The sequence below is a fragment of the Acyrthosiphon pisum genome, chromosome A2 (assembly GCF_005508785.2).
Source record: "Acyrthosiphon pisum isolate AL4f chromosome A2, pea_aphid_22Mar2018_4r6ur, whole genome shotgun sequence".
Classification (NCBI taxonomy): Eukaryota; Metazoa; Arthropoda; class Insecta; order Hemiptera; family Aphididae; genus Acyrthosiphon; species Acyrthosiphon pisum.
In genome coordinates this window covers 107,097,613-107,120,298 of record NC_042495.1, presented here as the reverse complement: position 1 = coordinate 107,120,298, position 22,686 = coordinate 107,097,613, and the positions used below count along the sequence as shown (strand labels likewise).

General features: G+C 30.5%; 1 protein-coding gene across 1 annotated transcript in view; it reads right to left on the bottom strand.

Moving 5' to 3' along the window:
- Window positions 1-5,913: 5,913 nt before the first annotated feature.
- LOC100165940 (F-box/LRR-repeat protein 16) overlaps window positions 5,914-22,686 on the bottom strand; it is a 34,444-nt gene continuing 17,671 nt past the window's right edge. The window contains exons 2-5 of the mRNA XM_001947636.5: window positions 17,411-17,702; window positions 8,864-9,059; window positions 7,841-7,989; window positions 5,914-7,253 (exon numbers count right to left, since the gene is read on the bottom strand). Of these exons, the coding sequence (XP_001947671.1) occupies window positions 7,105-7,253; window positions 7,841-7,989; window positions 8,864-9,059; window positions 17,411-17,702 (786 nt within the window). The 3' untranslated portion in view covers window positions 5,914-7,104. The remainder of the gene's footprint in view (window positions 7,254-7,840; window positions 7,990-8,863; window positions 9,060-17,410; window positions 17,703-22,686) is intronic.

Here is a 22,686-nt window from a genome sequence, read left to right as displayed (position 1 = left end):
TTTTTCTTTTGTATTTATTTTTCATTTCGCAGTTGGGTTTACTGTCAAAAATATGCATACCTACCGCCTCTGATAGAGTATAAGACGGGAAGTGTAGGTACATTGCACTTTTTTCAAGGTCTTTCGTCTACCCAATCAGTAAAAAAAACAACAAAATAAAATACTACAACCAAGGTCAATAATTTCTCTTTTATTCAAAATGTTCGAGGAAGTAAATATTGAGCTAATGTTAAATATTTAAATAATAAAAATTCAAAACAAATCAATTCTTAATGTTAGGTATCCCACACTGATTTTCTGGAGTGTTAGACAGATCAAACATTTTGATGACTACAACAACGATAAAATATATAAGTACTTAAATATTAACTATAATATCGATATGCTAATGGGGACATTTACGAATAAAAACTGGAGTTAAAAAAAAAAACAAATTATGGTTCGAAAAAAAATGTTTTCTACGATAGTATTATGTACCGCTAATAAAATAATTATTTATAATTAATTTAAAACTACACCTCTATATGCGGAACAATAGTCATCGTTTAGGTTTCCGCTGCTGATATAGATTCGAAGTTAAGACGAAGCAAAAAAAACCACGTCAAATATAATTAAGAAATAATGTATTGCTTGTAGACATGCTCCCGCGTTAATGCGATCGGTTCATCATATTATTTTACTTGTTAATATTTTTGTCATTGTTAAATCAATATGTCATAGGTAGGTACGTATAGATATTAAACATAATATGGATGCGGCATTGTCTATAATATACACTATGCATATTATAGGACTTGAATTCAGGTTATGCGGCAAGTTAGTAGGCTTAAGCCAACATATAATGACGTTTCTCGCACTTCTCTCTCTCCGCTATGTTGGTTTCAAGATTTTGCACCACTGCCGCATCCACATGTTTAATATCTATGGATAAACGTTTGGATAAACATTTTTAGAAATCTAATGGATTTGATTAAGTCGACCAATCGAGCGTTGTATTTTTTTTCACAGTATTTTTTAGTTACTCTTTACAACTGTGATAAATTATGTTGTATATATGCATGGAAGATTGTGATGCTGTGCGCGTAGCTCCAAAAATTATTTTTATAAATAGTTTTAATGGCAATTTGTTATTCAAATCGCATAATGTTTCACGGCTGTTGACGTATATTATAATCACAACAAAAACCCTTCGTAAACTACGTGTCAAATGGCAAGTAAAAAAAAAAAATATAAGATATTTAAGCACTATAAAGAAGTGATATCATGAATACATGCTAAGTTTATTGAATTTAAGTAAACTTATTTTGTTTCAATAATTTATTTACTTGGCGAGGAATTATTTCTTAAAAGAAACAAAGTGTGATGAACAAAATAATTAACTGGCGAAGGACTATTAAAATATAACTCATAGGCGTACTTGGACTCTTTTTACGTGGGGGCAAAAACAATTTTTGCAAATCTCTACACATTTTCATAGTCTCTAGTAAAAAAAAATATATAATGATAAATAATTTAAAAAAAAAATAATTATCATTAGTCAAGAGCCACTACATAATGGGTGGCTGCTTATTCACAACATTCATGTTAATCTACTTTTACTTTTATTATATACACTTATTGTGCTAAAAATAGTATAGATTGTTCATGTCAAATTAAAATATAAAAAAAAAAATAATTATAAACTATTCTAAATAATTCCTCACCAAGTAAATAAATTATTGAAACAAAATAACTAATAAGTTTACTTAAATTCAATATACTTAGAATTTATTCATGATATCACATCTTTATAATGCTTAAAGAATAAAGATCTTATATTTTTTTTTACTTAGCCATTTTTACACGTAACTTACGAAGGGTTTTGTTGTGATATCACTAATTTTTATCGTTATTAAATATTGAGTATTTACACAATTATCTATAAGAACGGTAATATTGTTGGTAACATTGGCAACGACGACGACGACGGCTACCGTGATTCTGAATTAAATATAAATTTCCATTAAAAAGTTCGCACTTTTTCATTTATAACTTAATTTTTAAACGTACGATTTTGATGATTTTTACAAAAGTACGTTCTATTTACCTGTATTTTACACAGTTTAAATAGGTAACTCCTTCTTCGTGCAGTTATTTTTTTTTTTTTACTTAGCTACTTCTACTTTTTCTACTTTTTTTACGGTAGATATATTATATATAAAAGCTATATGTATTTAATCCGTGTTTGAGATAAGTTAATTTTTATTGTTTTTGAAAACTCGACAATTGAACATTGGATTTATGTATCCAAGTATCAATACGACACATTATATACGCAATACGCAAGTAAAAAGTCAAAAAACTATAACCGGCGACCACGCAAAATCTGTTTGACTTTCAGCACCAAATGCAAACGCCCACTTTCAATTAACATTTTATTATTTAAAACACTTCACTCCTGCACGACGAAATTTTTAGTATTACCTACTGATTTTATGACAGTATAAACAATTTAAATCAATATGGACAACATGATACCAGCTGGTATATCGTTTAGACTCGACTAATCAGTTTCAATTTTGCACGGATGAGTGGTTTTGAAGACGTATTTTCTACTCGGAAGACCGCACAAATGCACAATGTCTGCAGTCGCCATAACGATAGTAAATGTTTTTTTTAATCTCATAATAGTTTTCCCGGACCGCCGTAGTGAAATTTATAATAATATTATGTGTGAGGATTGACTTCATTGCGAGCGCACACAATCGGTTTTTAACGTCGTCGGCCGTACGCTGAAAGCAGTGACCCGGCAGCATTTGCGATATAAACTTATAAATACAATACAAGAAGTATAGATATAGGATTCAGTCGTATGAGTTTTCGATGACGAGTGAAAAGAGTAGGAAGCCGTCTGAACTCGGCGGTGGCAGCGGAACACGGCGATCGGATGTGACAGCGGAAAAGTATATTTCGGAAGTAGCTGACGAGGATGAGAACCACCCGCGGGACGTTGCAGCGGAAGTGCAGTACGCCGTTTCCAGTGGAGCGGAAGTTCCGGCGCAGAAACCACAGCAGCCACCGCCTAAACGACAAGCGGCCGAAATCACTTCGGCGGCGGAAGCGTATGCTCGCGACCGCGGAACAGTGCGGGCGTTGGCACACACGCAGTTGGCGGCCGGCGATCGGTCCACGGTGGACGCATGGCTGGACAAGTTGGACGGGTGCGACGATCCTGAGGTCCGGTCGCAGTACGCCGAGTTTCTGCTGAGGACCGTAGCCGGCGGGAGCTTGCGCGTCGAACCATTCAGGGGCCGACCGCCGCCCGGCGGGCCTCTCAAGCAGCTCAGTCCAGCGCTACTCAAGCAGCACCCCAGCCCTCCGCCAACCATACTCGATTCGAGGCTGCGACGAGTGATACCAACCACACGACAAACGTTTTACGGCCGTCAACCGATACCCGAGGACGGTACGTTCTGTTACGCCGCCGCATTTAGCGACATGTATTAGACGCGTGGGGTCATCTGCAATGGACTTGATATGTCGGAGGTGTATCTCGACGGGCATATTATATGTGACACGACGGACGTGAATGACTTGTTGGAAAATAAATTTTAAAAGATATTATTCATCATCATATGTCTTATATTATAATATTATCACAGGAGGGGCGATCCTATAGTCCATGTTCATACACATTTTGGTGGGTGGGTGGTCGTATGTTGGGTGATTATTTATTATACTATGACTAATTAGTGTAACATAATTAAAAACAAAACAATACTAAATACAAGTTTTTAAATAAATAATTTTTAGAAGAAAACGTTATTTATATTAATTTATACAAAATAATACCTATACGGCTATACAGTATGTGAGGACTTTGATTCTGGATCGAGCGATGCACACTAATTTTTGACAAATATTAATTTTTTTTTTTGGTTAGCGACTAAAAAACGCTAGACCATCGATTCTTTAAATCCCCCCCCCCTCCGAGGACAGAAATATTTCATTTGAAAATTTGAAATAAAATGGAGTGGAATAGTGGATGTCTTTGGAAGAAATAGAATTTAGAAATAACGTTACTATGATAGTAATATTGTCTTATACGTATATTCCCTTTGATAACATTTCAAATAATGCATGACGGATGTAAACAATTCTAGATGTAGCGTTTTGCACTTTTAAAACCATTTTATTAACAGAATAAAATATAAATTAGTGGACGCATAGCATTAAACAATGAAATTACATTAGTAAACAGTATTCACTGAGACAGTATAGTCAGTAAGTATAAAAACATAACTTTTATTGTTAGGCGTATACTCGTATGTGTTCTATCTGTCTAACTAATAGCGCATAAATGCATAAAATGGCAATTCTTACGTTCAGAAGAATCCATTTACTCAGAGAATTGACCAATCACACAATTTAAAGCTAAGATTATTATCAAGTGCTCCGCCATGCAAGTTTTGTATTGATCTTTTAATTTTGAAATAAGTGAGGACATTTTGAAATACCTAGTGATACTTTTGTAAATTTGAAATTGCTCATAACTATATAACAACAATTAATACAACCCAGCTCATTTAATTGTATTTAGTTATTATATAGTCTAATTATTATATTACCTACATGATCTGCACGAATTCTAATATGGATCTGAATATAGTTATCTGCATGATAACAGGTCATAACTCATAATGGTTATTACATAAGTTAATTTAGTATATATTTTTATTGTATCAGTTATCAGTACACATAAATTTAATATACTAGACACTAGTATCATCTTAGACTTAAATATTAAATTTTAATAAGATTGCCACTTTTTCTTATTTAAGTTATATTATTGTTGTATTGGTCACTTTTAGCTTATTAATGAGTTATTATAATATATAAAGTACCAAGTTTATATTTATGTAAATATATATATGTATTATATAGACGTATATAGTTTAAAAAATATATTTATCTGAAGTACATAGTCAAAATTAAAATTAAAATTAATTAATTTTTCAAAAAAAATTACAGTGCAAAATAGATTAATTAAAAAAGGAGTCATTTTAAAGTACAAACAGCATATTTATTAATGTATAATTTATTTGTTTTACATGTTCTAATATTTTAAGTTGTATTTTATATAGGTAGTATAAAAACTAGAAAAAGTAAGTAGGTAGGTATATAAGGTAATTTATTTCAGTGAGCAAATTTTTATTGAAAAATAAAATAAGAAATTTGCTTAAGACAATTTATAAATGAACACCTGTATTACGAAAACAAAATAATGGTTAGGTCAGATTTGATCGTTATAGCAAAATAAATAAATGTATTGCATAAAAACTAAAAAAAAAATGTTCAAGTCTTTTATTTTTATTAAATGTACAACCAACAGTTTCTCTAAATTACTTAAACAGATATAATATTATATTTGTATTTTTTTTTATAAACTATTTTAGTATTACTATAAATTATAAATTATACTCACAACACTATAATATATGATAAACTAATCACAAAAAAAATCTTTCTAAAAACTAAATTTGGGGACAATCTTTAAAATATAACATTTTATAAGTCGCACACGGATTATATATATTTTTTTTTGTATTGTCGTAACAATTTTTAATGTATTTTTAATACTATAAGTTACCTAATAAAAAGGCATCATCAGTCTTTCATTATGTACATAGCTGATCTTTGAAGGTGGTTAGAACAGTTTAGATATCTAAAAATATATATTTCATAAAGAAAAATAGTCTTCAATTTTAACTTTTTAAAATACACATTTAAAGTATACAAATCATTGTGTAAGTAGTTAACCAAAACGAATAGCTTTAAATAAATTTAGTCATATACATAACACGTGTAAAATTTAAAACGCGAATAATCAAAACTAAACGTAAATTGTTTGTATACATGACTGTTTTTTTACAATTTTCGATAACGAATAACGACATATTTATTCTTCTCTACGATTATTCGTATTGAATCCACCAGGAACATTATTGTTATTTATTATACGTTTTTTTAGCTTATAGTCTTTTAACGTTGAATATTCTATAAATATATATACCTATTGTTTAGTTTTTAAACATTACAAATAAATAAACGAAGAAATAATAGATATTTTACATGTATAGCGAGTCTGTTGAAAACAATTTTTTTCTAAAATTCTTCCATCATCAACTTAAAGGTAACATATTATACAACTTTGGTAAGTTTTCAATATTCTAATTGCACGTTTATAATATAATTTATAATTATTTATTATCATATATAAATATATAGGTTATAGATAATATTAGGCATTACCTACGTTATATAAATGGTTATTGGGCCGGTAAGTTTATTATTACACAATACAAATCATATTCATAATTTAAGCATTGACATCTGAATCATTTCATAATTTAAATAATATAATCATGCGCACCTACATCTTAAACATTAGAGCCAAATCATTATAACCTAGACAGAATATAATATTGTAGTAGACTGAAGGCTAATATGTCCCTATATATAATATTCGGTTCACATTTGTAAACTATTTTTTTTGTCTACTTCAAACTCGTAAATGCTTTATGATATTGTCTTAAGATAATAATAACATAACTTTGTTAGTTTTTTTTTCCATGATCGGCCAATTTTTTTTTACTTTGATATTGACTTAAAGTTAATGGTTTATTAGAAACCGTTAAATTAAATATTATATTTTTAATTATTGCACATTTTGTACATAGGTACATATTACAATATTTCAAGCATTGAAAAGGCCAATACCATACATTTTCAAACACCTAATCACAATAGTGTTTTTAGGCGAGAATGACTTAATAGTACGTGTGTACAATATTGTAATTTCAATTAATTCCAAAAGTTGAAATAACAATAAATTTTACTTAAAAATAGAAATCTTAAAAATAAAAATAAATAAATAAAATAATAAATGTATTGTGGGGTATATGATATGTGTGCGGACATTATAACAGACTCAAAACACCTACTGAAAATCAAAACTCAAGGATGTTTAAAAAAGTAAAAAAAGAAAAGAAATAAACAATCAAAAAAGGAATAAAAAATAATTAACAACTCTCCATTATTGTCGTGTTTACGTTTTATGAATATCTATCTGACGATTAAACATGATGGTAAATGTTCATGCAAATATTCCAATAATTCCGGCGATGCTCCAGCACAATTTGTCAGTTCTAATTCTTCTAAGTGTCGCATTTGGATCAAACTGGATAAACCACTGGAGGTTAACAAATGACAACCTAAAATAATAAATTTCAGTTAAAATATTAATAGGCGGGTACCTAATAAAATATTTATAATTGGTTTAAATTGGTTTTAGTGAGAGTGTGGAATTGAACAATTCATAAAATATTTTAATAATTCATAGAATATTATATGTTTAGTATTATTATTGTTAGGGTAAGTGAACTCTTAAAAATATTCACCACACCTGGCCTTAAATTATGCACGTAGTATACACGTCTTATGATATTATCAGTATTAAATGACCTAATATATTATGGAGTATATTATGTAAAAACAAAACTGTTCACGTTTCTCTCATATAAGACTATAACAAAGTTTCAAATTCATTGATCGGAAATTTTTACCTAATTACGGGGGTTATGGGGGTCATATCCCTCGGAGACCAAATTTTGTACACAATACAGCATTTAATATATAATAATATAAATATAATAAGTGTATACTGAATGTCTGTTAAAAATTGTATATCTTCCTCCTTGAAAAAATTCTAGCTACAATAACTGTTTCCAGCGTGTTCAATTTTAAATACTATAATAAATGTGTCTTATAACGTAGTACGTTAAAATAAATTATTATTTACCAGCAAGTGAGAGTATCCTTAGATGTCGCATGCCACATAAGTGTTGTATACTGAAATTTCGTAGTTGTGAACACCAACGTAGAAATAACGCTTGTAAACATATCATTGTTGAGATATACCCTATACCAATATCAGTTATGTGTATGCACCTAAAAAAATAACAGAATAATTTACATATTTTCTAAATGTTAACCACATACGCATAAACACAAAAATATCATATTGTATACATCCACATGAATAAGTTTAAAATATTTTACTGCGATCAAACAATTATTAACAATGGTAATAAAACATGTATACATAGTATACTGTATAATATATGACATCAAATATCGTTTATTACAATAGAACTTCTAAAAATGTATTTATTTGGCAAGGTATTATATTATGATATTTCTAAAGTTATTATAAAGTCAATATTAACTTCTTAAAAGTTCAAATAAGAGTTCTATAAGAGCTAAATTTATTCATTTTTTCAAAAGTTCGTCTTCAGTTACTTGTCAAAATAAATTACTCCAATATTTGTTGCATACTTTTATAGTTTTATATTTAAATCCAATTACCTACATAAATTAATAAATTAAATACCTAGTTAAAAATAATTTACCGTCTAAAAAGTAAAAACATTAGAACTACTTTTGAATACTATTTATAAATAATATAACTTTATGTTTCATATAGGTATATTAATGATAGACAATAAATCGACTATCAGACCCTTGCACTTGGTCTGAATTGAAGGGTTAAACAACGCTAAACTGGTATAGACAATAAAAATAGTTTTGTAATACGGAAAAAAGGGTAGCCGTTTTATTTAAGTATCTAATATATGACGATTAACGATATAAATTTATTGAAAAATATGATACTTGAGCTATTCGAACGAAACTTATTTTTTAATTGTTCAAATAAATTATTAGTAATATTGTGATACTGCTAATTATCTGATCGCAGAAATCCAATATTGATAATATTTCTGTTCGTTGTTATCGCATTAACTGTGTACCTATAGTGTCTTACCTGTCTAATACCAACTGCTCCAATCCAACTAAATCACAAGCAATGTATTCGAGGGCTGCATCGGTAACACGAGGACACCAAGATAAGTCTAATATTTGTAATTTTGGCAGATTTTCGGCGATCAATTCGATCCCGTCGTCGGTGATTTTACTGCAACCTGATAAACTCAGTACAGTAAGATTGGGAAGTGAGTGAACTGAAAATAAACATAAAGATAATAATATTAGATATATATAATTAAAATATCTACTCTAAGTTTGAGAAGTCCAAACTACCAAAGTCTTAAGTGTAATAAATTAATTGTCTATGTATAAATTGTTTTATTCAGTTTGAATTAGTTAAAATTACCGAATAGATGTTTCAAATATAATTCGAGCAATTAATATTGGGCACCAAGGTTGATACTCGATGACAAAGGTCAATAAAAAGGGATAGTTTCCATAACTAACTTTGATAATATTTCGAAACTATTCAGACATGCAAAATTAGACAAAATGAAACTCCTACAAGAATGTAGCTATATCACAAATATGTTCGAATATTTTATCATTTCACTACAATATATTTTCTGTACAAAAAAATGTTTTCTTCGTAATTGAACTCACCCTTTATTATGTAGGTTATTATGCATTTATCATATCAAATGGATTTTAATACATGAAATTTATATACCTATGAATAATATTTAATTGATGAAATACAAAAATAATTTATGAATAAAATATAATGTTGTTTTTATATTATAGGTACTGCAGCTATAATATAGCTAAGTAGGTCGTCGATATTTCTAGGACACGAAGAATATAAATAGTTATAGTTTAATCATATTAATATATGAATGGGCGATATCTGCAATGAAGTTAGTATGAAGAATTCTGATATACTGATTTTACTTTTCGTGATCATTTTTCTAACAACCATATGGGTAGATAATCTATAGGTAAAGCCCGGTAAAAAGGTACCGCACATATTATTAAATTACGCTCATGGTTCCGATAAATTAACATTGTAAAAGCAATAGGGCTGTAAAATCATCTACGTTTTTTTCCTGCATGTCGGTTGTATGATATTATATTTTATGCATTTGGGTTCGATTAATTAGGGTTTGTTGTTGTAACGTTATTACAGAAGTACACCTCTTACCTACCTATAGCAACGATCAACAAATTAATGTTATCTAAATATTATCGATATGTGTTCAGATTTTCACGTTCAGAAGTCGAAACCCGCGGGATAGTACATTTAATAAACAGGTATATATATAATATAAGTACACTGACGCCGCGGGCAGCATGCATCGAAACGCGTTCAAGGACGCGTGCGAAAACAATATAATAATAATTGCCATTATATTCGCGTATCGCATAGGTACCCTTTTTGTTACTCTCGCACGAAGTACTCGCGTATTTACCAATATAATATTATATAATATGGCCTATTTAAGTATATATAACATTACAGAGGAACTACCTACTGTACCGTACAGTATTGTAATAGCTATTATACCTACGGTGTGCCTATTACACGACGGAATTGCGTTTCTTATTATATTATTATATGCATATGCGCGTACATAATATACAGATTTAATATTCATTTCGGATCGATAGCAAAATATTATACATATGCGGCGGGAATATGTATATCGCGCGTTGCACGCAGCCCTAAACTGTAAATGCGTTGGGGTGACTATGTGCGCGCGTATATATAATAACATATAACATTATATACTTTTCCTGGCGCGCTGAATCACGTGCCCTTGCCAACACACGACCGAGCGATGTTTAGTAACGATACCTGCACGAGGGGGACGAATAAAAGCAGTCGCTATATAACCACCCTTCCTTAAAAAAAAAAAAAAAAAAAAGCGGCCAGGTGGTTACGACTTACGACTATATACTGCCACTGTACGTGTAGAGGATTTCGTATAATTTTCGTACCTATATACTGCGACGTTAAAAAAAAAAAAAACTCCTCGATAAAACGTATGTACATAATAATGTTATATACATATATAGATGTCGGGTAGGTATAGATGTATATAGTGTGTGCACCATATTATATATTATTATATTATATACAACTCACGCGTATTCGAAATCTTCGTAGGCATATATTATATAGTGACATCCGGCACGCGTCCGGGATAAATATTATAGGTGTGTCGTGTGTGTAAGGTAGGTAATTTAATATTACAGACTAGTCGGGTAGACGGTGGATCACTGCAAATTATTAAAAACGCGTTTACCGTGGTATATATTTTATACCTATACCTACACATCATCGGTTAGTTGTGATTTAATGTATATACCTATAGGATTCGAATATTTACAAACGTTATACTTCCTATCCGACATTACATTAGATTTTTTATGGCATTTAATAAGAGTGGTTCGAACCATTTTTGAGGTACGTATCGAATTTTGACCGAGTATAGTAAAGTTCATATTATTATACTTGATGCCTAATGTCAGCGGTTCTCAACCTCAATTTTACATTCCGGTACCGCCTACATAGTTTGAACATTTAAAACTCGTTTTAATTTCGATTTCGCTGTATCGATAGTTTTAATAAATCAACTACTTAACAATTCTCAGAAAATTAAAAGATTAAAATAAAAGTTTTTGTCGTCACCCAGGTAACTATTTAAATGCTGATGCATAATATTACGGCATTACGCTAACTTACAATGACACCACGATCGGATAAAAAATGGCTAAAAGGCAAAAACCAGGTTTTGAATAAAGTATAGCAAAATGCACAAAATGGGGATGAACGTGCTTGGTGGATCACCCTGTAAGTACTGCGCAGTGCTGTCTGACTACTGTTTACACGCGACATCGATTTCAACCACGTACCATAAATTTGTCCAACGATAAATACAATAAACGCGTGTAGTGTTTACACGCCTACAAGAGGATTTCCATTATTTTTTCTCATATAAAATGTGTCATTTATCAAAGTCAGTCACTTAAATGGCACTTAATTCGATGTTATCGACGTTTTCTTTCCTACACGTGTTCTATATTACCTACCTATATAAGAAGTAATTCGAACATTTTTTTCTCTCTATACATATAAATATACAATAACATAGTGCCGATTATTACTTTTTTTTTGTAATTGGCGATGTATTTTTTTTGCGCGTCATAATTTGGATTAAAAGTTACAACCTCAAAATTTAGTAGGTATTTATTCTAGCCACTTTATGTAAGTATATGTAGCGATGTAGGTAAACGATAAAAAATGATGACATAAAGTTTAAATATATTTATCGAGTGAGTCAATATGTCTGAATGTGAATTATGTAAATTTCTAAAATAATGATTGAGCCTTTGTTAACCCTGAATGTTAAGTCATTATAAAGTGATATACATATAGTTAGGTACTGTAGACAGCCCAATTACCATACCATACTTCAGTATTCCATTATACTTACACTATAAACTTAGATCATATTTCTTTATTAAAAATGTTGATTGATATATTATATTAAAATAGCTGATGGGTACATATAGGTATTATATCGTTTGACATATTATTTACGCATAATATAATAAATTGATTAATAAGAATTAGATATACTAGTATCATATTATATAAGGTCTAAGGACTTATTTGTCTGCATTTAAATTAATTAAATACAAAAAATGTTTTTATGTGTAAATAATTATATAATAATAATGTATGTTATGCTTTAATATTATAGACAATAGCATATAGGTATACATTGAAATAACATTTTTAAAATAATATTGTTTTGTATCTGATTATATAGGTTTACTAATTTTAAGTATAAGTACTTTAATAAACTTAACCAAAACCAATATTGCACATACGTGCGAATATAAAGGTATTGTATAGCTATAAACGATAAAATATTAAAATACACGTACCTAAATCCAATCATCGAATTTTAGAACGTATTTTTAAATTAATACAATAAAATAGTTTTGAAAGGAAATTAAAACACTATGGAAGTGTTGAAATTAATTATAACAGTGGACCTAACTCAGCTTACACCATATATGTTGTAAAACTGGATTACATTTTAAGTCTACAAAAATTAGTTATTAGAGCAAGAATATAGTATATATCAATTAAACAATAAAAATAATAAGCGATGTTCGCAACGAATCAGCAAACCCAATTTAAAATAACTCGGTGCTGCAGAATAATGAAATATTATTATTTTTTTAAATTTGAAAGTGACAATTATCAATTGAGAAAAAATAATGCTGAGCACTCCTAAATGTTTTAAAGATTTTGTTAGAGACAGTGCTTTGTTTTTGGTTTTTACAGAGTTATTTTTATACTTGTTTTTTTTTTCAATTTTATCATAAATCGACGGCGAATGTAAAAAATTACCGTCTACGACTTCCACGTTCAATTTCCAATCTTTAAAGGAGCTGCGAGGTATATTTTTAGATGTTTTTACTGCCCCGAAAAGTGTTTACTGAATGGAAAAAAAACACGCATCGATGTAAAACCTGCTACATTTCGTTCCGCTCGGAATATTAAACGATTGGGAAACGCGAACGCGATGTATTATAATATATTATTTTGATAACCTGTCCAAATCAAATGTTTTAATAGAAATAACTCCACTATCGTAAATTTATAACATTATAATATAGACCACGGATCTGAAATTGTTCTATAGGAATTTTGAGAGGCCATTAACCAGTTTGACGGGAGCGGTAATTTATTAGCTACGGGGGAATCGTTCAAAATAGAATGTAATTAAGTTTTTATGTGTAAATACGAAAAAGAAAATCACGGGACTTTCGACTCTTTTCGTGAAAAGTAAACACCGTAGACTATAGTACCGTAGTGCAAGTTTTGTTCGCAACAGTTAATTTAATTTCCTATCCGCCACCCACTCGTAATGATAATTTGCTTTGCAAACCAATTATCATAATAATTCCTTCATTTCGCTGCAATTTCCGTTCGCGTTCTTCGGTGGCAAACCGATTACCCATAAAGACGTTTCACCTATAATATATAATATAATATAGGTACGAAATATTAGAACTACTATTGTGGCGGCTGTCTTGTGCAGTCCAATATAATACCCTGGAACTGCAATAATATAATATTATATTATTATATTGTTCTACGACAATAGGGCGTAAGGCATTTTATGCGAGCGATAGAATGATATGGCCGTCGTATAGTTAATGCTCAACAATTATTTTAAAACCTTGCAGTAAATATCATATTATTATGGTTTTCGACGTATAGGTACCGATGTTATCATAATGGTATGTAATGCATGGGCATATAATAATCATTAATAGCGTGGAGACGCAGTCGTCTTACCCGTCGAACATAATTATCTCGTTGCAATTAGCAACATAAAAATATCGGTGTCGACGGCTTGCGTTGTCGTAATAATATTCACCGAGTAAAAAACTAATCATACCTGTGTGGCTGTGTTGTGTAATAAATTACATTTTATACATATTATAATTTTATGTTTATATATGTATAATATTCCAATATATGCGTCGGTGCGGATTTTTAAATATTGAATGGATCTATCTGATATTTGCTGTCGTTCGTTGTTGGTAGTAGGTTATAACTATATTATACTCAAATTTAGTCGAACGCAGTTTTGTGAAACCTGCAGCTATAATATCTATAGTCGGTAATGTTTTTACTCTTCATTGCCGTGTTAAATATTATAATGATCGTGTTGTAGTTGTAGTTTTCTTGTTTTGAACCTACTGCGTTTTTATAGTTATTATTATTATTTGCCGGCGAAGAAGTTTTCGTAGAGCTGTAATAATTCACGGTTGTATAAATACGAGAAAATCACGTTTTTATTTAGGTCGATTATATTATTATCATTGAACTACGTTTTCTCGAAATGAAATGATCTATTATTTTTATGCCATATCCGCGTAGTACTTCTGCAGATGTTTTATACTTATATAAAAGTGAGCCTAACGATTTCCATCATTTTTAAATCGGAACTCGAAATGATTAATTTATATTAAAAATATTAAGTTATATGTATTATATATATGTACCTATCGACGCATTTCAATATAATCAACTAGATTCAACTTGTTAAATATATTAAATTATTGCAATTAAATGTTGTGCTCGTACTTGGGTTGGCAAAACGGACTAATAAATACTTATCTATATATTAATATTATAAATATGTAGGTACATAAAAGTATACAACCAACACTGTGAATTTCATTCACTAAAAAAGCTGTTAAATATGGATGCACTAATAATGTATTTCATTTTTAAAACAAAATAAGAAAATATGCAATTAAATATTGACTGAATATTAAATACTGATTTTTGCTCTCGCCCACTACGATAGGTACCTATATGCAGTCCTGTAAAGTATTTGAGTAAAAGTATTCAAATACTTTTTTAAGTATTGAATAACTTTTTAAATACTTTCAGCATGAAGTATTTTGAATGGTATTTTAAATACTTTTTGGTATTGAATACTTTGGTTTTTTTATTTCGAAAATTGTATTTTTATTCGAAATAATTGGTTGGAAAAATATTATTGTCAACTACAATAATAGAATAATAGTTTTATTTAATATTCTGTATTTCTGTGTTAGCCGAAACCCAAAGGTTTGTGAAAACCAGATTTCTAAAGAAAGTTATTGAATTTTGAATAACAATATTCCCTTTAAAACTATTAGATAACTATTAGATTACCTACTACCTATGTATTTATATTACGATAATTAGAAACCCACTTTAAAAACCAAAAGTATTTGAAAAGTATTTGAGTAGTATCTTAAATACTTAAAAAAAAATGTATTTGAGTATTTACTCAAGTACCTTTTAAAAGTGTTCTTTACAGGACTGCCTATATGTATACTACAGATCTTCCATAAAAAAAAACAAAAAACATTCAATAATGTACCTGCTAAATTTCAATTATTATGCAAAACGATAATAAATGTACTTCGTACACTTTGCGTGCTAAATAAATATAGCGATATACGAAACGAATTTTGACGATTGACGAGACTCAATTTATTCAATAGTTCTATATATTGTAAAAATCTCCCGAATGCGTTAAATTTGCAGTCTAGATTATATTTAGTGATGGATATTGATTCGTTAGCCGCGACACTAAATATTAACTGATATCGGTTGGTATACAATCGATTTTGAGTCCATAACCGATATGTGCTGTACAGTGGCGTATTTACGATTGGTGGGGATCCAAGGGATCCGGACCCCCCCCCCCCATTGACTCGTGTTTCGTACATGTTAAATGTTGTGTTTTTACATGATTAAGAAAAACAAATTTTATCATGCTATACGGAAGCTTCAATTATCAACATTTTCAATTAATATCGTGATTTTTTTTATCAGTTTGGTACCGAAAATGATTGAAATACCGAGTTCATTTTTTAATTCAAATATTTTGTAGTTTTGTAAATTGCCAGTATCTACAGCCACTAAGATCAACTATGAATGAAGTAATGTATTTTAGGAAATATTTTTATAAAAGTTATGTTATATAATATAACTATATTAGATTCTGAGCGAGCAATGAAGCTAGTGGATTTACAATGGTGTTTATTTTTTTTTATCCTGTATACAAAATTACTACCAGAAGGAGTTCTTCGATTCTACATATAGTACCTTATCTTTTAGAAAATTGGATCAAAATGGTACTATAGGGAGGTCGTTTTTTGAATTTCTCAATAGTTCTTTAATGCCAAGGGATAAACCACCGAAAAATTACGAATACCACTAAAAATGGGATTTTAATTTCTAATGCTCTGTTTATCACCATAGAAACAAATAAAAAATTATAATATTTCAATATTAATTCAACTTACAGACTATAATAAATAATAACAATATAAAATATCCAGACTGACAAACCGTCTCCACTCAGAATTATTTTTCTTATACAATGATATATTATATCATTGAATTCAAGTTTAATACAATACATTATACATTGATCCACTTGTAACCTACTATGCAGCAGAACGACATCCACTTACCCGCTTATTATAAATTTGTTTTGTACATATTATTATTTAATAATTAAAAACTCAAAAATTTCAAACCGTCTTATACATAATATGGTATATTTGTTTAATAAAGGGTAATTTTGTGGTTGGGGGGGCTTTGCCCCCCGCGGTCCTGTTTTCTAAAAATTATCTGGACCCTCCCCATGACAAATTCCTAAATACGGCACTGGTGCTGTACCGTGGTATGTACTACTTGTAAATAAATAAAACCGTGTGTACAACCACGCAGAATATATCAATCGTAGAATAACGATCGTAGGGAAGAATATCATCATAAGTACCGGTTTTTTTCATTATACTCGAAAAAATTTTGATATCCGCTCACCAGATCACGGAATAACAATATTTAATAATGGATCTGATGGTATCGGTTTTTTGGTAAAATTGTGATCTCAAATCGGGTATCGGCAAAAAAAAAAATAATAGTTTCAGCAATCAGCCCGAGGCTGATATTAAGCAAGTAAGCGCGGCGTGCTATAATATTACAATGTGTAGCACAATCACTCACCAATATTTACAATGCCGTGGTTGGTGAGCTCCCAGCACGACTGCAGCCTGAGCGCGGACAGGCTGTTGGACTGCCTGGACGAGAAGAATCCCAAGGCGGCGTCGGTGACGTGGTACGCTTGCAGCGTGAACTCGTTGAGGGCTGGCAGCATCTGAGCCACGGCGCCGACCGCGTCGTCGGCCACGTTTATGCAATCGCTCAGGGTCAGCGACACGATTCTGGGCGTCAAGCATGCCCATAGGCCGGCCTCCGTGATCTCGTTGCACCCGATTAGCTCCAGTTGCCAAACACCCTGTACGAATAATAATAACTATCGTTATAATTTATTGACATCGTTATAACGAAAGTCCGACGATGACGACCATCGGATTCGGCAGAACACAATATTTATTATAATATTACACGCGTGGCTTAATTACTACACGCAGCGGAACGACTTACCGTCCATACCTGTATTCGATCGATTTTATCGTTTCGATTGTTTCGTTTATTTCATAATATAGGTAGGTATATATTTTATAGTTTTAGGTATTAGTTCATGTATTCTAATAACTATATAGCCGTATAACTACGGACATGTCGACATCGGCGTAGGTACCTAATAGCTTGTGAATTAACTCGACCGAAGCAAAAATAAATTCCCCCCGGGAGTCTCGATAGGAATATGTGTGCAAAATCTGATGCCTGAAAACGGTTCCAAGTCTATAAGCCGCCACCAGTCACACATACAAACGTATACATTCATGTATATATAATTTATATATAAGATTATGCATGCGTGCAGTTATATTATAATTATAATTATAAGATGTCGCGTGCAGCCATATATACTATCATATCAGAAGAGACTTGCTCGTGTAGTTATATCAGAATAGTGAATGAGTGACCACGTGTAATCGTCTTACTGTACTCTTACACGATAAAACAAAAAAAAAAACATAGTCGTAATCAATACTATGCGGATGATCGATGCGTGGCACAACTCTCCCGTTGTTTCAATGACGAAATAATATCAACCGCTTTGTCGTGGAATAACGATATTGTAATATAATATTGTCTTAGGGAAATTCGTGTACATCTGCACTAGACGAGCTGCAGGTATTCAATTTAGAAAACGTGGCTTTATGTAAGTACGTCCCACGTCATCGTCTGCACCAATAACAGATCTCTTGCAACCTGCAGCGCGTTCAAAGGCACCGTAGAAGGTGTACTACAGACTGTATAGTACTGTGCTACCCACATATAAATATGTCATTAGTGAAATGTCAAAGGAAAGGATCAGTGTATATATGCATAGTGAAATTAATGAAAAACCTTTGATGCTATTCTATGAGTTTTGTCTGTATATTGTTGAGCTAAAACAGTGTTAACGACGTTTACGTTTTGCTTTTGCCAATTGAATATTGTCATTCACGTGTTCAATTTGACTTGTCTTTGTGTCTGCAAAATGCGAATATATTTATATATATACGTATTTAATTTATTTCGTTTTGTTATATTTTATTGCACTATGGTTTTCCTTGCGACAGCACCCGTGTATAGTCGCTTATAGACGCCTTATACGATCAGTTACTCGTTAACCTACAATGCTGTAAGTTTTCCGATTTTAGTCAATGAACGTTATTACACAACCGACTCATTATAACAACAAAGGTCATTGTTAATTGTCATTGTTACACAGTTCATTCATCGTACACAAGATTTTGAATGAACACGTGTTATACAGCACGGCGACGCGACGGCGCGGCGGCACCACTATACGCAACCGACTGTAGGTAGTAGTGTAGTTTTTACTCTTTACGTCAAATTCAATGAAATGCCTATGTGTAAACGATCGAGTGAAATATGAGATTTTTGAATAAAAAACGTTCAGATAAGGTGCGGGATTTTCAAAGGTGTTTGAATTATACTACTGACTCGGTGAACCGCGTGATTGCGAATAATTTTAATATATAATATATATTTAAGTACTCGGACAAATACGCACACTGCACAAAGATTAAACAAAATATAAAAATATGTAACTATAGGTATATGACATTATGACACAATGTATATTGGTTGACGCTGTGCGTATACGTCTGTAAAATGTATAATACTAAACATTGGTATAATCGTGTTCAACTGTCTTAAATAGGTACCGACTTAATCGAATTCACAAAAAACATGTACCTATGCCTGTAACGCCTGTACACTGAATACATTATAAATATAAAATACAAAATACAATATACATATAGACTAATTAATATTATAGTCAGGTATAATATATGAAACGAATTCGAACACATCCGATTTCATATTTCATTGTATTGTTATCATAATATCGGACATATAATATATATAGGAGGTATCCTAACCGGTTGCGATATTATATATACCTATATTATATCATATAGGTCTGTACTGTACTACTGTGTAATAGGCGTACGTGTGTCCTACAAAATGTAAAATGTTTAACACTTTAATGCTATGATACGCGGGTGATGTATATCAACTTAGAACAGCTTAGCAGCTGCGAATTAATGTTTATAAAAGGACATGGATATTATATATTGTAGGATGTTAAAATGTTAAATAAGCACGAGTAACGACCGACCAAAGTATATTATGCGTAATGCGTGTATATACCTACGCCATATACAACCATCGTCCAAAAAGGGTCCAAATCACCGTGTTAAGTGTTACAATACATTTAGGTGTACGTATGTATAGGTATATTATATACTACAGGCATCGCGACGGACGTACACATACCAAAGCGAAGCGTTTGGATTTACAGTTCAACGACTTTACATATCATTCCATGTAAGCGCATTAAATAATAATTGAATATGTTGACTCGACTGAAATTTATGGCCATGTAAATTATATAATGTGTATTGGATACATAAATTGGAACGCTGCACGAAACTATATAGCTCGATACCTCGGTTAAGATATATTATATATTTAGATTACTGGATAGGTGCATATAGAGGTATATATATGAGGTATATATATAGGTACTACGAATATCGCACGAAGTACAAAACGTATTTAAATTATTTAATCGTATATAATATAATATTATTATATTTAGTGATCGATACACATACTGCAGGTACCTATCGGCTATCCGTTTAATTTATTTTGCTATCGTATATACACCTGCAAATACATACACACAAATTATGCATAATATTGTTGTTATCTAAAATTTTCAACGGGCGTGCATGTCACACAAACGCAAAGGATTATTGCACGGGGAGTTAGATATTTACATTTTGTTGTGTTTTGTTTTAAAACTTTTTCATTTCACGCATGACGCACACCACCATGTAGGTACCCCGTTTTATGGGTTAGTTATCTGTACATACGACCACATAATTTTTAATGTAACTATAATATTTTTAGTGCGTCATCTCGTATTCTCTTTCATCGGATACATAAATATAAAAGTATATAACAAACACGTGCGACGTGCCCACGTTAAAAAAAATACAACAGCTCGCGTCTCCTCTCTAAGTCGATTGCAAGACTCAAATGATATAAATTATAATATCATACCGGTGATTCACTTTATGTAAGACACTCGTTGTTCTAAAAATTATATATTTTTTTTGAAAAAAAAAATGTTTTCATCATTTTAATTCGTAAAAAACAACATAATACGCTATAACATAATGCATTGAAACAGTCGACGATCGATGATAGAATATCATGTGTACGCATAAATATAACGCGAAATCATGACGACGTATTAATTTAATATAGGAGGACCATATTGCACCCGAATCAACCTTACCCGCATAAAAGCACTTAAAAATATGAACACACAAAACCCTCATATAACCATAGAAAGATTTATTTCAACACCTGAATTAATTGACACTTGAATAAAAAATTCAGGTTAAACAGAAACCTTGTTTTTTATTTAAAACTTTATGTGTTGTTTTGTATTTTTGCAGTTAATCTAAGGCTCGACTTATAATATGTTTTCTAAACTGTTTATAAATTGGGAGAGTCCAGACAACTTATGAAATTGAACTAAGTATCCAAATGAACAATAATCATATTTTTAGTTGTAGTAAATGTTTAATGTTATGTCAATATAAATCATAGCAATATTTTACAAGTCGAAATAATATTCTACGAAATAATATCACATAAATAAAATATAGGTTCATAGTTTTCAAATTAAGTTTTTCGTGGACTTCCAACGCCCGTGTTAACCCGAATAGTATGGGTATAATATAGCTATATAATATATCGACATATCGTATATAATATTATATGGGTAACAATAATAATATTACGAGGCACCCGTGGAAACCGAATAGTAATAATTTAGGTGCTAATCCCTGTAATATAATCTAGTAATGATGTCGTTCCGAAACGAATAACAATATTTATTGATCACAAACAATACGCGTCGAAACAACAAGTGTGTATCCCTAGCAAAGTCACACGCATCCGTCATATTTTATGAATACATAGTGTGTACATTTTCATGAAAATTTTTTTTGGAGAACATTTTCGTGAACATTTTGAAAATTTTATAATTTATCATATTAATTTCTTATCAAATAAATCTTTTGATATTATATAGTTGTAGTATATTTAACCTTCATGATTATATTTTAAAATATGTACTTTTATTACCATTTACCCATTTTAATATAATGTTTCGTAGTACCTCCGCTGGGAGGCCTCTACACTCCGTCCGGTCTGTCTTTTTATTTTTATTTTATAACATAGTCATCAATTGTTCTTATATTGTAACAGATTGAATAAAAAATTACATAAATCAAAAAAAAAAATAAAATAAATATAATGTTGGTATTATTTTAATGAACATAATATAGTTCAATTCAAAATACAAATCATTAAATATATACAATATAATATATACCTATATCAATGTATAATATTTAACTCGGTAATAAATGTGCATTTTTATCTTTTATTAAAAATGTTGTATTTTTACTTCAGTTTAAATTATGAGTGTATAATCGTTTTGTTACAATTATTGATTTTTCAATTTTTAACGGAGGTAATTTATTGTTTGAGTCACTTCCTCAATTTTACCCAAATTATATTTTTTTTATTAAAAGTGTTTTGTATGACTCTGACGTTATACTTGTTACAATGTAAATAAAAATGAGACAATAATTTTATAAAATATTTTAAAACTTTATTTAAACTTAAAAATTAATGAATTTAAGAAAAGTACAAAAAAAAAATAAATCTTCAAAATGTTCAAGCTTACATCCCTATGAATACATATCATTATA